Here is a 16,082-nt window from a genome sequence, read left to right on the forward strand (position 1 = left end):
ATATGTCTCCTCTAAGCAAAGTAGCAGCTGCAGGTAAGTAATGTACTTTCGAAATTTTTAAAGTTCCTCTCAGATCAGATGACGATATACACTGCCCTTCCTTTGTATGCACAGCAGCCCCAGGGCCAGATCAGCCCTAGTCTGTCTCTAAATACAAATACACACAAACACAATATTTATAGAATAGTAGGGTCAAAAGCAAAAGGCATGAAAGCAATTCATTCCTACATAGGTGAAGTATACACCTGTCAACTGTCATGTAATCAGAATCAACAACACAGCACTTATAGTGAATGGCTGACAGGGCTATAGCCTTTTGTTTTACAGGTAGTTATTTATAGACTTCATTTAAATATTTTTTGAAGGAAAAAGAACAAGTCCAGTTTTCCAAATCAACTGAATCATCACGTTTTTGTCAAAAAAATTAAAAGTACTGTGTCACTTTTACAGCTAAGCCGATTTATTCTCCACGGACTGACCAAGTCTCGCTTCATTTAAGGCATCCTTACATGCCTGTTCCACATTAAATGATCTCCTCAAGGTACAGATGTGGTGATGACAAGATGATGGGGACAATAATATAAATTACAATGGAAAAGAACTGCTCTCAGCTGCCTTTTTATTTGCTTGTTATTTAAGATTTAAAGCGAGGCTATTTCTGGTTATTTTGGGTGTTTCTAGAGTAAGAAAAAGTGATTAAATGGATGTTCAATTGGTCGAATCAGCCTTGAAAAAAATACCAACTTCACACGCAAAGCTGTTGAATAGAGGCCGTCATTTAAGTAACCAGTATAAATCGGGTTATTTATTTATTTTGTTATATGGAAATGTGGCGGCAAAGTGAGCCCGTGGACACTGCCGGAGCACTACCACACATCTCCCGGAACAATTTTTCAATAGGTCAATAGAAATCAGATTTATCAATGAATTGTACTGCATCTCTTTTGTGTGAGGCCGCCCTTGGGGACAGAAAGGAAAGGAATAGAAGGATAGAGAAAGAAGAAGCGAAAGGGAACGAGGAGAGGAGATTATCACAGGCATGGCAGCCTGTGTGAGAGGCTTAGCTTGGCTAGGCAGGGAGGTGGAACCCTGTGAATTCTAATGAACTGGCAAGACTCCCCCAAAACCAGCTCCATCTCCATGGCATGAGGACGATAGGAGGGAAGAAGGAGGTGATTAGGAAGGCGCAGCCCCTCTACGGCAAACCAAACAGAGGAGGTCATTTTCCCTGTGATAATTATGGCTATAACCAGGCATGAGGGATTGGTAATGGAGCTGCTTATTCTTCATGCTCTGCAAAGGCAACCACTGAGTCTGTCAAGGAGAAAAGCATGATGATGTTTTTTTTCTCACTCTGTTAGTAGGGTGACTCTGGTAAGAGTTGCAATGGCTGCTGAAAAGGGCAGCGGGGTAACTTGGCCTTTGAGGGAGAAGTTAACGAATGAACTTCATTATTGAGGAGCATACCAGGGAGACCCCCTGGTGTGTGTGATGTATTACCTAGCGCCAAACTTACTCACTCCCCCAACATCACCAGTAAAGCCTGACATCAGCTCTAGGGGGAGGCAGGCGTGTAAACTAAAATAGTTTAACCTTCTGGCTCAAAGCTAGAAGAAGACAACAGAGGAGCAACCTGATGTACAAGATTTGCATCCAAAAAGTTGTTTCCAAAGAAAAAACACACACAAAGTTCTGAAACAACAAAGTGAATAATGAGGGAGCGCCTTTTTGTTCCTCAGAAGAAAACCCTTTTAGCTTAAACTAACACACATTTAATGTTCTCTCTGTGACTTCTGGTAATGTAGGTCCAGGGAGGCATTCCACATCAACACAATGTAGATTACTCTCATTTATTAAAATACAGCTCTGGTCAAGCATGAAAGTAACTTTTCCTGAGTTCTATGAGCTTTAAAAAAAACAAGTGACCCACTCGAGGGACTAATGTTTTTCCTCAAGATTGAGGGAGATCTTCAGGCTATGCGTGATGTGCACCACTTAGCCTTCCCCCTTTCCCTTCTTCCAGCGGACCGGGATCGAGCTGCTCTACGGTGGACAGTGCGAAGGATCTCTTTACTGAGCGCACTCTCAACACTTTTACTCTTGACTTATGAGGATGCCATGGGTGCAGGGGAGTGATTCATCATTGGATGTGTTCCTCTTGCACCCTCACACATTAGTAATGTGGTCCGCTGAGGAGGAGTCCTGTCATCAGTCTGTACCTGGACCCTCTGAACAAGGTAGGTCAACAGGAGGCAGCAGCGGCTGGCCCACTTTTAGTCTTTCACAGCACCTTTAAGTTTCCTCCAGCTCTGCCACAGCTGAGCCTGACGGACACACTAAGACCAGTTTGGTCAAGGGGAGGCACAGCCTTCGCTATAGTCGCTATATCTGTTGACTCAGTGAAGCCTGTCCTCTGAGCGGCCAAGTACGGAAAGCCACAACTTGTTGAGAGGTTAAAGTGAGGCGGAAATCTTATTTTCATTGAACGTTTTTACAAAGAAAATGGCACAAAAACAAACAAGCTCCGAGTCGCAGTTTGGATAAAAAGTTCCCACACTTACCCATCTGAAACTCCCTGCGGGAATTTCATCACAAGACTCCCTAGTATTCCGTAATAAAGCAGCAACAAAATAACAAATGGCTGTCTGTTCCGTCACAAAATATACAGCCACTTTGAGTCAGCGTAAGCCTTTGACCTTAACATTGCAGGTAATGCACATTTAAATACCTACCTCTGTATTCATGTTTGTCATTTTACTTGTGAAGATTAGGTGTAAAAAGGCTATTTGAAACCAAAACACAGGATTAAGGGATAATGCTGCTCTGTGTCTTGTGAGTCGACCTTGATTCTGTAATCCAGCACAATACTGGAGAACAGCGTATTTCTCGCTCTTGTACATTCAATACTCTCACTGTAGAACAGCTCACACTGATGTAATGGCACATAATGGCACCACGCTGACTGACAAAGTAATCTGAATTAAGGGGAACTTCATTGTTATATCTGTGTAACAGACCTGGAAATACTATTACAAGATTTGTACAAAGAAAAAAAATATTCACAGCACTTTTATATATCGATTACAAATGAAAGGAGGAGGTATACACAGAAAATTGTGTTGCAGGTAAAAATACAGAGATGGCAAATAATGACCAAAACAACACAAATGAATTGTTTTGAGTCACCTGAACTTTAATGACCACATTGAGGAATGAACTTGATCTTTAAAAGTAAGCCAGTTTGAGGTCAACCATGGTGTTATTAAGGGCTGTGCCACTTAATCAGAGTGGATGCCAATTTAGCAAAGGGCTAACTATGCAGGAGGGACCATCTGAGGCATCAAACAGATCACTGAGCATTGTGTCACCTGCCTCTGCATACCTCTGTACAGTATACACGCGCTCCTTTCCACTCAAAATCTGCTTTATTTTCCTGACTCCATATCTCCTTACCTGTTTTTTTCTTCTTCTTTCCTTCACCATGCAGCAGACACAGTAGAATGAAAACCTGCCTTTGATGTCTGGGATCCTATAATGCTGAGCAGTAGAAATCCGCATGCCTGTTATCTCCTGAATCTTAATGATGACGGCTAACTTCACAATGGGTTAACCACATCTCTCTGTTCTCGCGCTGCACACCCACAGAAACACAAATTAATAGCAACGTGGAAAAAAAACAAAAAACAGCATTCCTCTAATAAAGCAGATTCAACAAAATGGGCACAATGCGATCAGCACAAATGTCAATGTATAACATCACCAAAAGCTTTTGTGAGCACGTCTGCTTTCGTCTCTGTGTAGGAAGTTTATTTTCCCTCCTCTCCTTTACTTTTTGAACAGCTTATTTGTTGTAAAGTTCTGATCCTCACTTGAAATTATCTTTTTTCCTTTCATGATGCAGTAGCTGTTTTGATGGCACATATTTGTTTATATTTGTTTTTGTTAATGCACGAAACTGTCGATTTTTATTGCTAAAAAATTGAAAAGAGTAGAAAATTGATTTTGCTTCACTTTCCTTTTGCATAACTTCTATGAAAAGACCAACAATATTATAAACACACTGATCAATGAAGAGCTCAGTGAAAGCTGAGGAAGGCACGTCAAATTATGGACCCATCATTTAAAATTTCCCCATCAGCATTAGTGAGGATCATATCTTATAGAGCTCTGTGACCTCTGCAGCTGTCGCCCTCCATGAATCAAACCTTTCATTACATGCTGACACTCCTGTCCTATGCCGAATGTGTATACACCATAGGAAAGTGATGAGGCATTGGAAACCCGATGAGAGACGGCTAACCTGCACTTTTGCAAATGCTGGTTGACTGCGTGCCGCAGCGAGCGAGAGGCCAGCCGTGCCCTCCCAGCCATGCCAACTGCTTCGCCTGGCAGAAGCCACCATCCCAGCACAGCCCCTCGCTCCTTGGCCCCTTCACCTGAGGCGGCAGACAGCCGGCATAAGAGAAATCGCCCGCAGCAGATGGGGCCACTTACTTTGGCTGGCCCATCCGAGCATTGTGTCCTTGTCACATGTCACTTACTCTTGTTTTCCAGTCTGACAACGCTTCAAGACAGTGCTTTCGGTTTTGTGTGAGACACAAAAGGAAGAAGAAGAAAAAAAGGTGAGGAAAAGCTGACGAGGTGTCTCTTCACTCAAGCTCAAATTTTCTGAAAGAGCCGGCACCACGAGAAGAACCAGATTATGCGCCAACAAAAGCAGAGCAACCCCCCCGACAAGAAGCGGTCTTGCACCCCTACGGCTCCCCTCACCACACTTCCCCTTAGAAAACAAGCAGGGCCCCTCGGAGGTGATAAGACGAAGAGACTTTACATCCAGAAACTTATGCAAAGAAAGTGCACGCACAAAAGGCCATTTGCAATTTTACAAAATGGCAGACGTAATGCTTTTACTGAAAAATGAGGACCTGCCATATTGAGTTGGAGAGGAAAAGACAAGGCAGGAGGGAAAAAATAGAGAAAAATCATGTTGGCCTGGTTTACGACAAATAGATAGCTCTATTGATTTCCCTGTTACAGTGACTGTCCATCCCTCACTGTTGTGATTACACTGACCTATTTCAGAAAAAAAAAGCCATCTATTATAGATTAAACCAAAATGTCCAAAAAGAAAATACTCCCTTTGTGGAACAAACAAATAGAGTAAGACGAAAACATAACCTACAGTACACAGAGAGAGAAAAATATTGTGTCAATTTAAGCATTCAATGTTGCTGTGGGAGAAGAGGAAACAACCAGTTCTAGTACCATGCTGAGAATCAAATAACTTTCCAGTGAAATAGAGGCGGTGTGTTGTGAGGCCCTTTTTATTGTCAATTTCACATCCAACAAAAAAACCCAAAAAACCCCCCACAACATTAAAATGACTGCGTTATTGCTCAACTAATGTTTAAACATCATAATGCCAATTTAACAAATTCAGGAAAATGGCCGGTAAGAAGAACAGATTATAATGGATTTCATAATCTACCTATGCAATACTCTGTACTGCATTGTGTTTTTCAGTGCACCACAGTACAGCGCGGTTCGGTGTTGTATGTTTTTGTGCTGATGATTCCTTTGTGTCTGTACGTATTGCTGCGTGCGCTCGTCCTGCTCCACTATGTCTGTAGCAGCGCGTCTCACTAGACTATCTCTCTCCGCTTAGCTCAGGGGACTCTGGCTGGCTGATCTTCATTATCAGCCCTAGCTTAACAATGTACTGGATGCACTTCCCACATGAGTGCAACTAACAAATCCCCACAGAGCTGAATCAAGGCAACAATGTGATGAAATACCTTCAAACAACCACTGAGCATGGAACACTGAGCTATGCAGAGACAACTCACACTGCCCTGGGCGATTCCACAGGAGTGCGCCTGTTGCCAAGCAAAATTAGACAGCAACTGGGACATATTATTCTCCTAAATTGGCAATGTACAGCACTATTAAGTACCATAAATCTCATGTTTGATTAGCTGAAAATACCTCGACTCACAGAGCCAGTGCATTAACATTCTACAACTCAGACATCCAAGCCGGATCTGCCATGGCATTTTTTTTTTTAATAAAGTAGATTCTTCACAAGGGGAAAACTGTCATTGTGTTATGTGAAGACAGACTGCATTATTGGGATTAATAAGCCTGTTAGCATATTTTTTAAAAACATGTATCAGTCAACTTTTAAGAGTGTTCTGTAAAAAGAAAAAGAAAAAAAAACCCCACACACAAAACAAAGACATGAAGTCTACAGACTCTTATAACTTTGAGAGCGCATCAATGGGCGATATAATTTCTCTGTAACTCGGAACTGAAAGCAGCGCAGAAGAGTCTGAATCATCGGGTTTCTTTTGGAACAGATTAGCCGTACTATTAGTATATGAATGCACATCGCTGACGAGAGAAACTCAATAAAAGCTGCTAGTAAATAAATGATGATTCATGAGCGAGGCCATGTTTCTCAATCAGTGCGAGAAGTCTACCAACACAATGGAGATAAATATAGGGTGAGGGGGGAAAAGAAACGCGGGGCTCTCCAAAATGTATCTGTGGACCGATGAAAGGAAATCGTCTGTCTCTTTTTCTCCTTTCCCCGGGTTACATTTGTACTACTGCCTCCCTCTGGTAAGTCTATTCCCAGTCAGATATATTACACATAGACTGCTACACACTGACACTGGTATAATAATGTAAACACTGATAAATATATCACAATACCATGACAGGATTAATTAAGAATAATATATTTTTCAGCTAAATTAGCTATACAAAGAGTTTTCTACTTTTAAAAATTTTCTGTGCTGGCTGTCTGATGGTTCTGTTATTTAGATATATTTGGGTGTTATTATATTGTTATGGATGTTCTATTTATGCTTTCATAGATAAAGCTGTGCAACTACAAGTGGATTTGCAGATCTTTGTCTTGCTGCGAATTATGGTCTGAACAGTCATCAAACAATCAGTATACTGTAAATCTATAGCTGCAAGTGAGAAAGACAGGGAGGATTAGCTCTAAGTAATCATGAGATCTGCTCTGTTCAAGCAAGAGCATCCTGTCCACACGACCTGCGTGTGTATGTGTTAGCTAGTGCTCTGCTATTTGAGCTGTGAGACCCAGACTGCTGATGGTAGATTAGAGGTGAGACGCCTAATCTCAGTGTAATCAGCTACTGCATCTGAGCCTCCGCTCCACACCATCTCTCTCAACAGGTCCAAACAGAAAGTCATCTCACAGCAAAACAGCCCCGCTGAGGTAGAAGAAGGTGAAGAGACATATCTGGTGTCCAACATCAACGCAAGAGGGGGAAAAAGTGCAAAATTTAATTATCTTTTACTGTCACCTCTTCCTGACATGGGCAGTTTGAGACATAAAGATGGAAGGAGAAATGAAAGGGAAAAACCAACAAGAAATGTGCTGGGGGGTTATAGCAAGGACAAGTGGAGCCAGCAAAATCCCCCAACAGCATACAAAAGCGCTGTTGAATCAGACGTTACGCGTTCGGGGTTTTCCTTTAATTTGTCACAAGTGCGTAAATCAACTGCTACTCAGAGAGTCCATAAAACAGATGTAAAACTGCCAGGGAAAGGTGCAGGAAAACCACAGCTGACTTCTTGCTCAGAACTGAAGCTTTGTTGTAAGAAGAAGTGATGGCGAGGGACAGCCCCTTTGAGGAAATGAAGAAAGAAAGGGGGAGACAGATAAAGAGGCTCAGACAATAAATCTATGTAAGTCCTGAATGGGGAGAGGACATTACAGTCAATGACACAATGATATAAGTATCTGTTTTCATCTAGAATACTTCACTTTCTGATGGCTCAATGATTAGCGATGAAGGGGGTTCGAGAGGAGAGGAGAGGAGAAGAGACGAGAGGAGAGGAGAGGCGAGGAAAGGAAAGGAGAGGAGTCTGCCAGTGAACAGCTGCCCCTGTAATTTATATTGATGAGGGGACTGGCATGGCGGGGAGCTTCCAGCAGTTTGATCACTCAGGCAGAGTGGGGAGTTAGTCAGAGACACAGCCCATCCCTGTGGTCCGGGTTGGACCGAGAAGACCTCCTAAACACACACACAGAAACTAACATACTTGCACACATATGCACATGAAATCAAGGCTGCCAAGCTCACATTACGCGTGGCAGCGCGGACTGGCGTATTGGGGAAGCCAATGTTTTCACTCCGGGAACAGAAATAGATCTACATCTTGGCTATAACCATGCAGGGCAGAGCCATCTCCCTCATTATTACTCCACCAGCCATATAATCACCAGGCTTCTCAGACCGTCCGCCCGCCCGCATTCTCAATGACCATTAACTGGCCCTTGAACTTCTTCTTGTGCACGCAGCTCTGACGAGGCTCCACAGCCGCTTCCTGTCTGTAAGGCACAGCAATCAACTACTTGTTAAGGGGCTTTACTTTGATTTCCGCACATGGATAAGATTTGAATATTTCTCACTGAAATGAGACAGCGTAGTCCAGTCTCTGCCCAGGGCTTTGAACCCAAGACTCCTAAATCATGCTCTTTGATTTGAGCCCCCTTCCAGTGTAGAGGTGCTTAGCGCCGCACTAATTAAGATAGCGGGGTGGTGGATGGCGGGTCAAAGCGTTTCTGTTCTACCTTGAAGATATCCTGACACAAACATGAACACTGACACACGCATCAAAAAATAAATAAATAAATAAAAAAAAATACCATAGCCCCTCCAGACAAGCAAATAGCTTAACACACAACCATGCTGCTGTTTTGACGGGGCTGTTTGAGTAAGGTAGAGCTGTCTAGCACTGAAGATCATATCCCTTTGCCCTGCTGTCTGATGTAAGAAAGAGCCGGGGTGTTTAACAGGGGGAGATGCAGCCTCTCACAATCTGAAACACTCCGACCGCTCTTACAGAAAAGCCCCCTGGCCTTCCCTCTCCACAAGTTTCATCAGAGTGATCAGAGAGAAAGGATAGCCTTCAGGGCTAGTTTCTTCCATTCACACAGTGGGGTATGAACACACATATGGATGTACACGCATGTACAGACACACTGCAGAACACCGCACAAAAGCGTTTTTACATGCTTTCTCGATTGCACTTCACATGTGTCAAAATACAGTACAAATCTCTTGGAAATCATTGATTTCTGCAGGTTTGACTGCTCATTAATTCTTCATAAGCGCACCGAAATTGAAAAGGCAGCGGTGGTAAGAAAAGGCTGTGTACTATTGTTGTATTGCACAAAAGGAGCCTTGCATCTAGCATGTGATACATGTGTCACATACAGTGTCTGTATCTTTCAATTTTAGTGATAGGATCTGCACTTGAAGAACACAAAGTCTGGTAGTTAATGCAGCCTCAGAGGTTAGAAACCACCACGCTGCACCACATCCGTGTTTTTCAGCTGCAAGGCCTTGCAGAAAACAAAGAGGTGCTTCACCACACTGTCTGCTTCAAATGTGCATGATTACCAAGCAGTCATAAGACTGCATAGCATTTTAATTTCCTCTCTGGGGTTATCATCATATTCTCTCCAGTATGGAGACGGAGAGATACAAAACAGTGAAAGTGGATGAACAGAAATCTAATTGAAGGCCTTGATTTATGACAGTAGTAGGCAGACAACAGCACATTTATAGGCAATGATGAAAAAGAGTCAACATAGACACAAACATAATGATCTCACCATCTCCACTATACATGAGGCAAGGGGTTGTTTGTTGTTGTTTTTCACATTAAGTATGGGATTCTTCTTTGAATTAAGTATCACTTTTACCGTCTTAAAATTGTAGTAGAATAAAAACCACATTAATAAAAATTGTACTTACAAGTATGTGTCTTCTTTGTTACTGAGATACCTGTGAAGAAAAAAAGCAAATAAAAATGAGAAAATATATTTAAAAAAACAAATGACATGAACTATTCACATGGGGCTCTTATTAATAACTTATAATATGATAACAGCAGCAAAGAAGGAAACCCTGTGTTGCAACAGATTGCAACAGACCAAGGTCACTTAGGTGGCCCTGAGTAATTATGTGTGTAGGCTGGTGTTTAACTTAGGGCCATTCTATAGCAACATCTATGACAAGGTGGCTGAAACCCCATTTTCTTCAGGCAGTGAATAAAATTTCAAACTAAAGGGAAAAAAAACATTTGGAATGCTAATGTGTTGAGTCTCCTCTCCGATTGGGTCCGAGTGCATGACTAAGCCACTGGCCCTGAGGGAGATAAAGGCATTTTGACCTTAATGTTAGCTAATCCTTTATTTAAACGGTTTCAATACAAAAGGGATTTTTGAAGTTATTTTGTAAATAAATTGTAAGCCCTCGCTCGTCTGACCGGCTCAGGAGGCAAAGAGATGGCTCACAAAAACTCCCTTCTTAATGTGTGACAGAGTCTCCATTTTAAAAACTGTAACATGATCAAAGAGAGAAACGATTGGATACACTATAGAACAGATATAAGCAGTGCCAATGTGGGTACAAACGGCTTATAAGAAGCAGGCAGTCTGACCAGGTTGAGTCAAACCTGGGCTGTACTGCAACCGCAACGTATACTTCCCATCTTCACCCCTTCAGGTGTCAGCTCCTTGAGTGAGCCACTTTGGGGTTTTTATTTTTTTTAATTTTTTGGCTCTGGCTCCTTCTCCTGTCTGCAACATTGGTCTAATGCCCCAGGAGCCTGACGCGGACAAGCACACAGCCAGCCGAGGTCCCCTGCGGCCCCTAAGATGCTCATGCTTTGCAGGACGAGAGCACACTAATAGATCCCACTTGTCATGCGGAAGCAATGGCTAATTTTTCTACAGCTTGCATTTGAAACTCGGGGGACGGCAAGTTGACATGATTCAATAACTCTCTGTGAAAAAAGGCGTCTGGCCAGAGATAACAATGTTTGAGACACGTTTGAGGGGAAACGAGTCAAAGTGCAACGAGGGGGAAAACAAATAAGCCCTTCGGTCTCCTATAGACATACACAGAGAAACACATAGCTGATATCAACTCCACTGAGCAGGAAGAGGGAAAGCCGTCACCTAGGGGCCAGCAGCCTGTGATGGAGCTAGCATTGTTCCATTGCTCAGGGCCAAAAGCTTCTGTTCTCTCCAACTGTGACATTACGCAAGAAGAAAATAAACAGTACTCGAGTCTTAATTCTGCACTAAAATCAGATGACATGGGAGCCAGCGAGACCTGATGGTTCATTAAAAACCAGCAGTGTCAAAGCTTCTGTTCTAAGCTTCAGCTTATGCACAAGGCAGCTGCAAAGGACTGTATCAAGCAGCTAACTGGCTGATGGTTAAGACAACTCGTTAACCTACGAAGGAACACAGTGGCTGTGCTTAGCAGAAACCGAAAGAGCAAATAGGGTGGCTTTCTGTCAGAGCCTACGCTACTGCATAAAACAGACACTTCACAGCTTTCAAGAGGAGTGTGGTCAATGACACATATAAGATATTATTTGATTTAAGGGCACGATATATCTACAAAATGCATAAAACATACAGAATATGCAAAAAGTTACAGAGAATTTAAAACAACTGCCTCCAGCTTTCATCTGTCATCTTCTGAAGTGTTAACAAAAGTGTGGTGGCCTGGCTGGAGAACTTAAAGTTGTAAACAACCCTTTGCTTTGTGAAATGTTTGTGACAGAGGAAGTGAAAGAAACAGCTTGTGTGAGGGTGTGTACATACAGTACATGTGGAGGCTTTCACCCAGCTTTAGCCACACAGACCACACTGATAATGTTGAGTAGATGCTTTGCTGTCACTGACTATTTCGCAGTCAAAGTCAAGAAGAAACCATTCACGTGAGGACGTATGCTTCTAAAACTCAAGTTTTCAGCGCTGCAGTCTGCCTGCCTGATCATTTTTACGTTGCTTCATTGCCTAGCTGATACACTGAAGCCGTCATGAACTCGGTGCAGAGCAGTTCTCACTCTTGTGCCTACCACATAAATGCTTCATTAAGTCAACTCCATGCAAAAGGGGAATTTGCCATAAAAGGTTTTAGGGTATTTTCAGAAGTAAACCATTTTGTTTAGCTTATCACCAAAATTTTTGTGTGCTCACTTGGAACAACAAAAAAAAAAAATCCTATCGAGTGCATTTCCAGCGTGTTTGAAAAACTGCATTATTTAAATCATCCTGCAGTCGCCTCGTTTTTTTCCCACACACGATAACCTATTATGAAACTTTTACTGATAGCAGATGATAATATGCAGTCGGTAGAAATGTTTACAACATGCTTTTGGTGTGTGTTCTCACGCAAACATTTCCTAGAAACAGTTAAAAACAACAACAACAATTTCACAGCTTACTCGCTATCAGGTTTGTTACTGTAAATAAGCCAGATGTGCTGAAAATGACAAAAGCCAAAGACATATTGTGCCTGTAAATGTAAGTAAAGTGAGAGAAACACAGAAACTGGTAAGACAGCAGAGCTTGTATTATTTGCACTGTAAATAATAAGGGCTCCAACCAACTACTGTGCTACTCCCATCTACTTAATGCAGCACGCCTAATGATAACAAAACTACTCCCACGGTAATATTTTCCAGGGTGCTGATATAAAACTATCACCATACAGACAAAGGCTCATCCTTCCTGTTGCTATGCAGGTTAGAAGAAGTAGGAGGGGAGGTTAGTGGGCCCACTTCCTCCTCTATGTGTCATTCAAAACCCTGTGATTGGAGGTGGCAAGGAGAAGGGGCCACAAAGCCAATGAATGAGTCAGGCGGTGAGAAAGAAGGAGTTAGCTCTGGGCACTGACATTGGCAATGCCTGCCAGCTCCTGTCTTCTCCACTGGATGGCAGGTTCAGAGGTCAGTCTGGAGGTGAAACTCTCCTTGGCTGATAAACAGGCTGCTATAAACAGACGTATAGCTTGTGGATTTTCTTTTCTAAACATCTACTGTGCGCGTTTATGAGCGTTAATAGAAATTCAAGTTAAAAGGCTGTTGCCTGTGTGAACTTGTAGCTGAATTCCAATTTCTAAATTATACATTTGTCACAGTGGAAGGAGGGACACTCTTCGCTGCCTTTGATCAGTCATACTTTCCCCTGCCTGGGTAAACAATTCAGCATTTGTTCTCATGAGACACTGCCTATGCTATAGAGGAAGAGAGGTACCGTGCAAACGACTGGAGGTTAGCCTCCACCACATCTATCTGCAGGGGGGCACACATCCTGTAAACATGCCACTTAAACAGGAGGAGAGTGAGTCGGGGGTTTGGCAGTCACAGCGCTGCAGCCGGCTGTGGAGTGCGGTGCCATCGCAGGCGACTCAAAGTGACAGCACTGTAATGAAGTCTGAGGCACACGGCAGGCTGTACGTCATAATTTCAGGTTCCTTAAAGCCTGACAGGGAATGATTATCATGGATGGTTATTGTCACCCTGCCTCCCTGGTAGACGAGGCGTGCTCTGGGGTTGTTGCACCATGACATTCAAAGTTACAGTCTCCTTCATATAATGGAGCTGTCCTCTCAGCGCGCTAATGGGAGCGATCCATTTAACCTGTGCCAGAAACACACAGACGAGGAAGTTCCTAATGCGAGGCCTCTCCCGTGGGGACGTCACACTCCCCCCCCGGCTGCTCCCTTCCTGCTGCTTGATTCATTGACTGGTGCTCCTCACTTATCCTCATTCACTGTTCAGTCTGGGGAGACAGGGAGGCTCGCTTCCCGCTGCCTGCTCCACATGCCGCTGCTGCACGCCCGCCGCACACAAGGACGGCGCCGCCGCTGCAGACCCAATTGCAGTAGGAGGCAGTGAGGGTCCAGTGAGGGACTGGCTAGACACCTACTGGAATTACGGGTCAATACCATAGGCCTTGGGAATGCTAGCAGTATCCACTCTCCACAGTTAATTAGTTAATATGGCCTCGAAGATAGAAAAACACAGATCATAATGGAACGTTTTGCTTATTGTCTTAATGATGGCAGCTGTATGGGACTGTTAATTTTAGGCTACTCCTGAGGTTGCTGGTTAATAATGGTGGGTAAGACGAACATCTTAAGAATGATCGATGTGGTCGCGTTCAGCGGTCCATCTCTTGACTGCTGCTACCTGCCCAATTAACAAATTGCTGCTACATTCCTGAGAGAAAATAATTAGAAATAATTAATGTGTTGCTCTTCTTAGCCATCACAAAGCTCCAACGAGCGGCTCGAATCGTTTAGGAAACGTGATCTTTGGAGCTGTGCTTTTAAGAAATTCAACAGTGGTACAAATTCAGGCTTGGAGGAAATTAGAATATTCAGTGGGCTAGGTGACTCATTTAGGTAGTCAGCAATCCATGAATGCATTAAAGGGGGAAAAACTAACATAGCGGGTTAGACAGTACAAAGCGCTGTTAAAAGCATAAAGATATAATGCAAGGTCGCTCTTAAATTAATGCTCGTCTCATCAAAAGTCAAAAAATGTGGTTTAGCTGATTCAAGAACCTCAGTGCTCCTCTTTGGCAGTCTTTCTGAAACTTTCATACACAAAGTCACTTAAACAATCCGCCCCTTTTTCTGTGACACACTTAGACTTATTAGCTATTATACAGCTATAAACTATACATGCAAAAATTTAATGATTAAAAAAGCACAATGATTCTAATCAGCTGCCCCCTAATATACTAAAACACTTAATCCATGGAGAGGCCAACTCTCTGGGGAGGCCCAAAGAAAAATGACTTCTCTGTCTCCAGGCGCTGTTATTTCTGGTCATTTCTAATTGGTTTTAAATAAAAGCAACCACTCTGAGACTCTACAGGTTACTTCATTGCATCACTATGGAATTGTCTGCAAATAGAAGATATACATCCAAATTAGTTTTAGAGGACACCACAACTGTCTTTCAGAAGACGAAAGAAGAAAGGTCAGGAAAAAATAAAAGGATACGTGAAGGTGGTAGATCCCAAAGGAAGAGCGACATTATCAGGATGACCCTGAGATCGGAGAAGCCCTGGCTGACTTGAGGCTTCGTGTCAGGCGCACCTCGACCCTTACAAATGTCCCCCAGGTTCATGTGCAACATCTCCCCCAGAGCAGTTCTGCATTGCTAGGCCTGCAAGTCTCCAGGTGAGTTCTCAGTACTGTTTGGTGGCTCGTGAATTATACATTGCAGCAGAGGAATTGACGTGGCCCAGGAGGGCCAAAAAAACAGCAGGCATGGCTTGGAGGCAGAATGAAGACTCTGATGGAATTTTAATTGTACCGCAGGGAACGCTGCGATAAGTGCTATTGTTATTGGTAAGACACCGCTGCACAGGTTAAGATGAAAAAAATGACAGAATCCAGAACAGTGTCCACCTTGACACCAACTCTGTATTCTAAAAAGACCGGTACACGCATTGTGATGGCAGATTCCTAAAAATATTTATATAATTTAGATATAATTTAAATTAAAATTGTAGTGTTTGGATCATGACATTGTTTTTCGACGATTATATTTTTTCCATGATTTGAATCTTTCTTACGGGCCACCTTCCAGAGCTGTTTACCTTCTATCGTGTATTTATGTGTCCTCTTTACTGATTGGTGTTTAGACCTCATCCGTTTCCTTTATGTTTAATGTTAAATGACTGTTTTTTTCTTCAAATAGCACCCAACAATAAATATACAGAAGACTGCTTATTACTGAATGACGTTACGGTTTGTTTTACTGTTTTTTACTAACATGTGTGGCTGCAAAGTCACAGCGCTCTATACTTATGGACAACATGCACAAAAGCCCAAGAAACATCGCAATGGAAAAAAAAGGGTCAGGAAACATCGACAAATACACAAGAAACGGCTCAATCTGCAACTGCTGAGCCATCCAATTCAGTTAGATTGTTTTGTGACTTAGTACTGTACTGCAGGTAAAAAAACCAAAAAAAACCCCCCCAAAATGGTTATGTTTCTGCAGCTCTGATGTTGTTCGTTCTGATCTTGGCTCTAACATACTATTCAGTAATTCTCCTCCGAGTGCGGGCTGGTCCCAGGGGGCCTGATGGATGCAGGAAAGCCCTGGGCAGTGGTCAGAGAGAGGCCAGCAGCACAGGCAGGCCTCTGTGTACTCTGTGCGCTGTCGGTTCCCAGCCCAGCAGTAATCTCCCAATGATCCAGCTTCAACCACAC

The 16,082-nt window shown here is 42.9% G+C and overlaps 1 protein-coding gene across 1 annotated transcript in view; it reads right to left on the reverse strand.

The window, feature by feature from the left end:
* roraa (RAR-related orphan receptor A, paralog a) overlaps positions 1-16,082 on the reverse strand; it is a 188,049-nt gene that overhangs the window by 50,461 nt on the left and 121,506 nt on the right. Inside the window, exon 2 of the mRNA XM_026175912.2 lies at positions 9,801-9,830. Coding sequence (XP_026031697.1) covers positions 9,801-9,830 — 30 coding nt within the window. The remainder of the gene's footprint in view (positions 1-9,800; positions 9,831-16,082) is intronic.

The sequence above is a fragment of the Astatotilapia calliptera genome, chromosome 7 (genome assembly GCF_964374335.1).
Source record: "Astatotilapia calliptera chromosome 7, fAstCal68.1, whole genome shotgun sequence".
Taxonomy (NCBI): Eukaryota; Metazoa; Chordata; class Actinopteri; order Cichliformes; family Cichlidae; genus Astatotilapia; species Astatotilapia calliptera.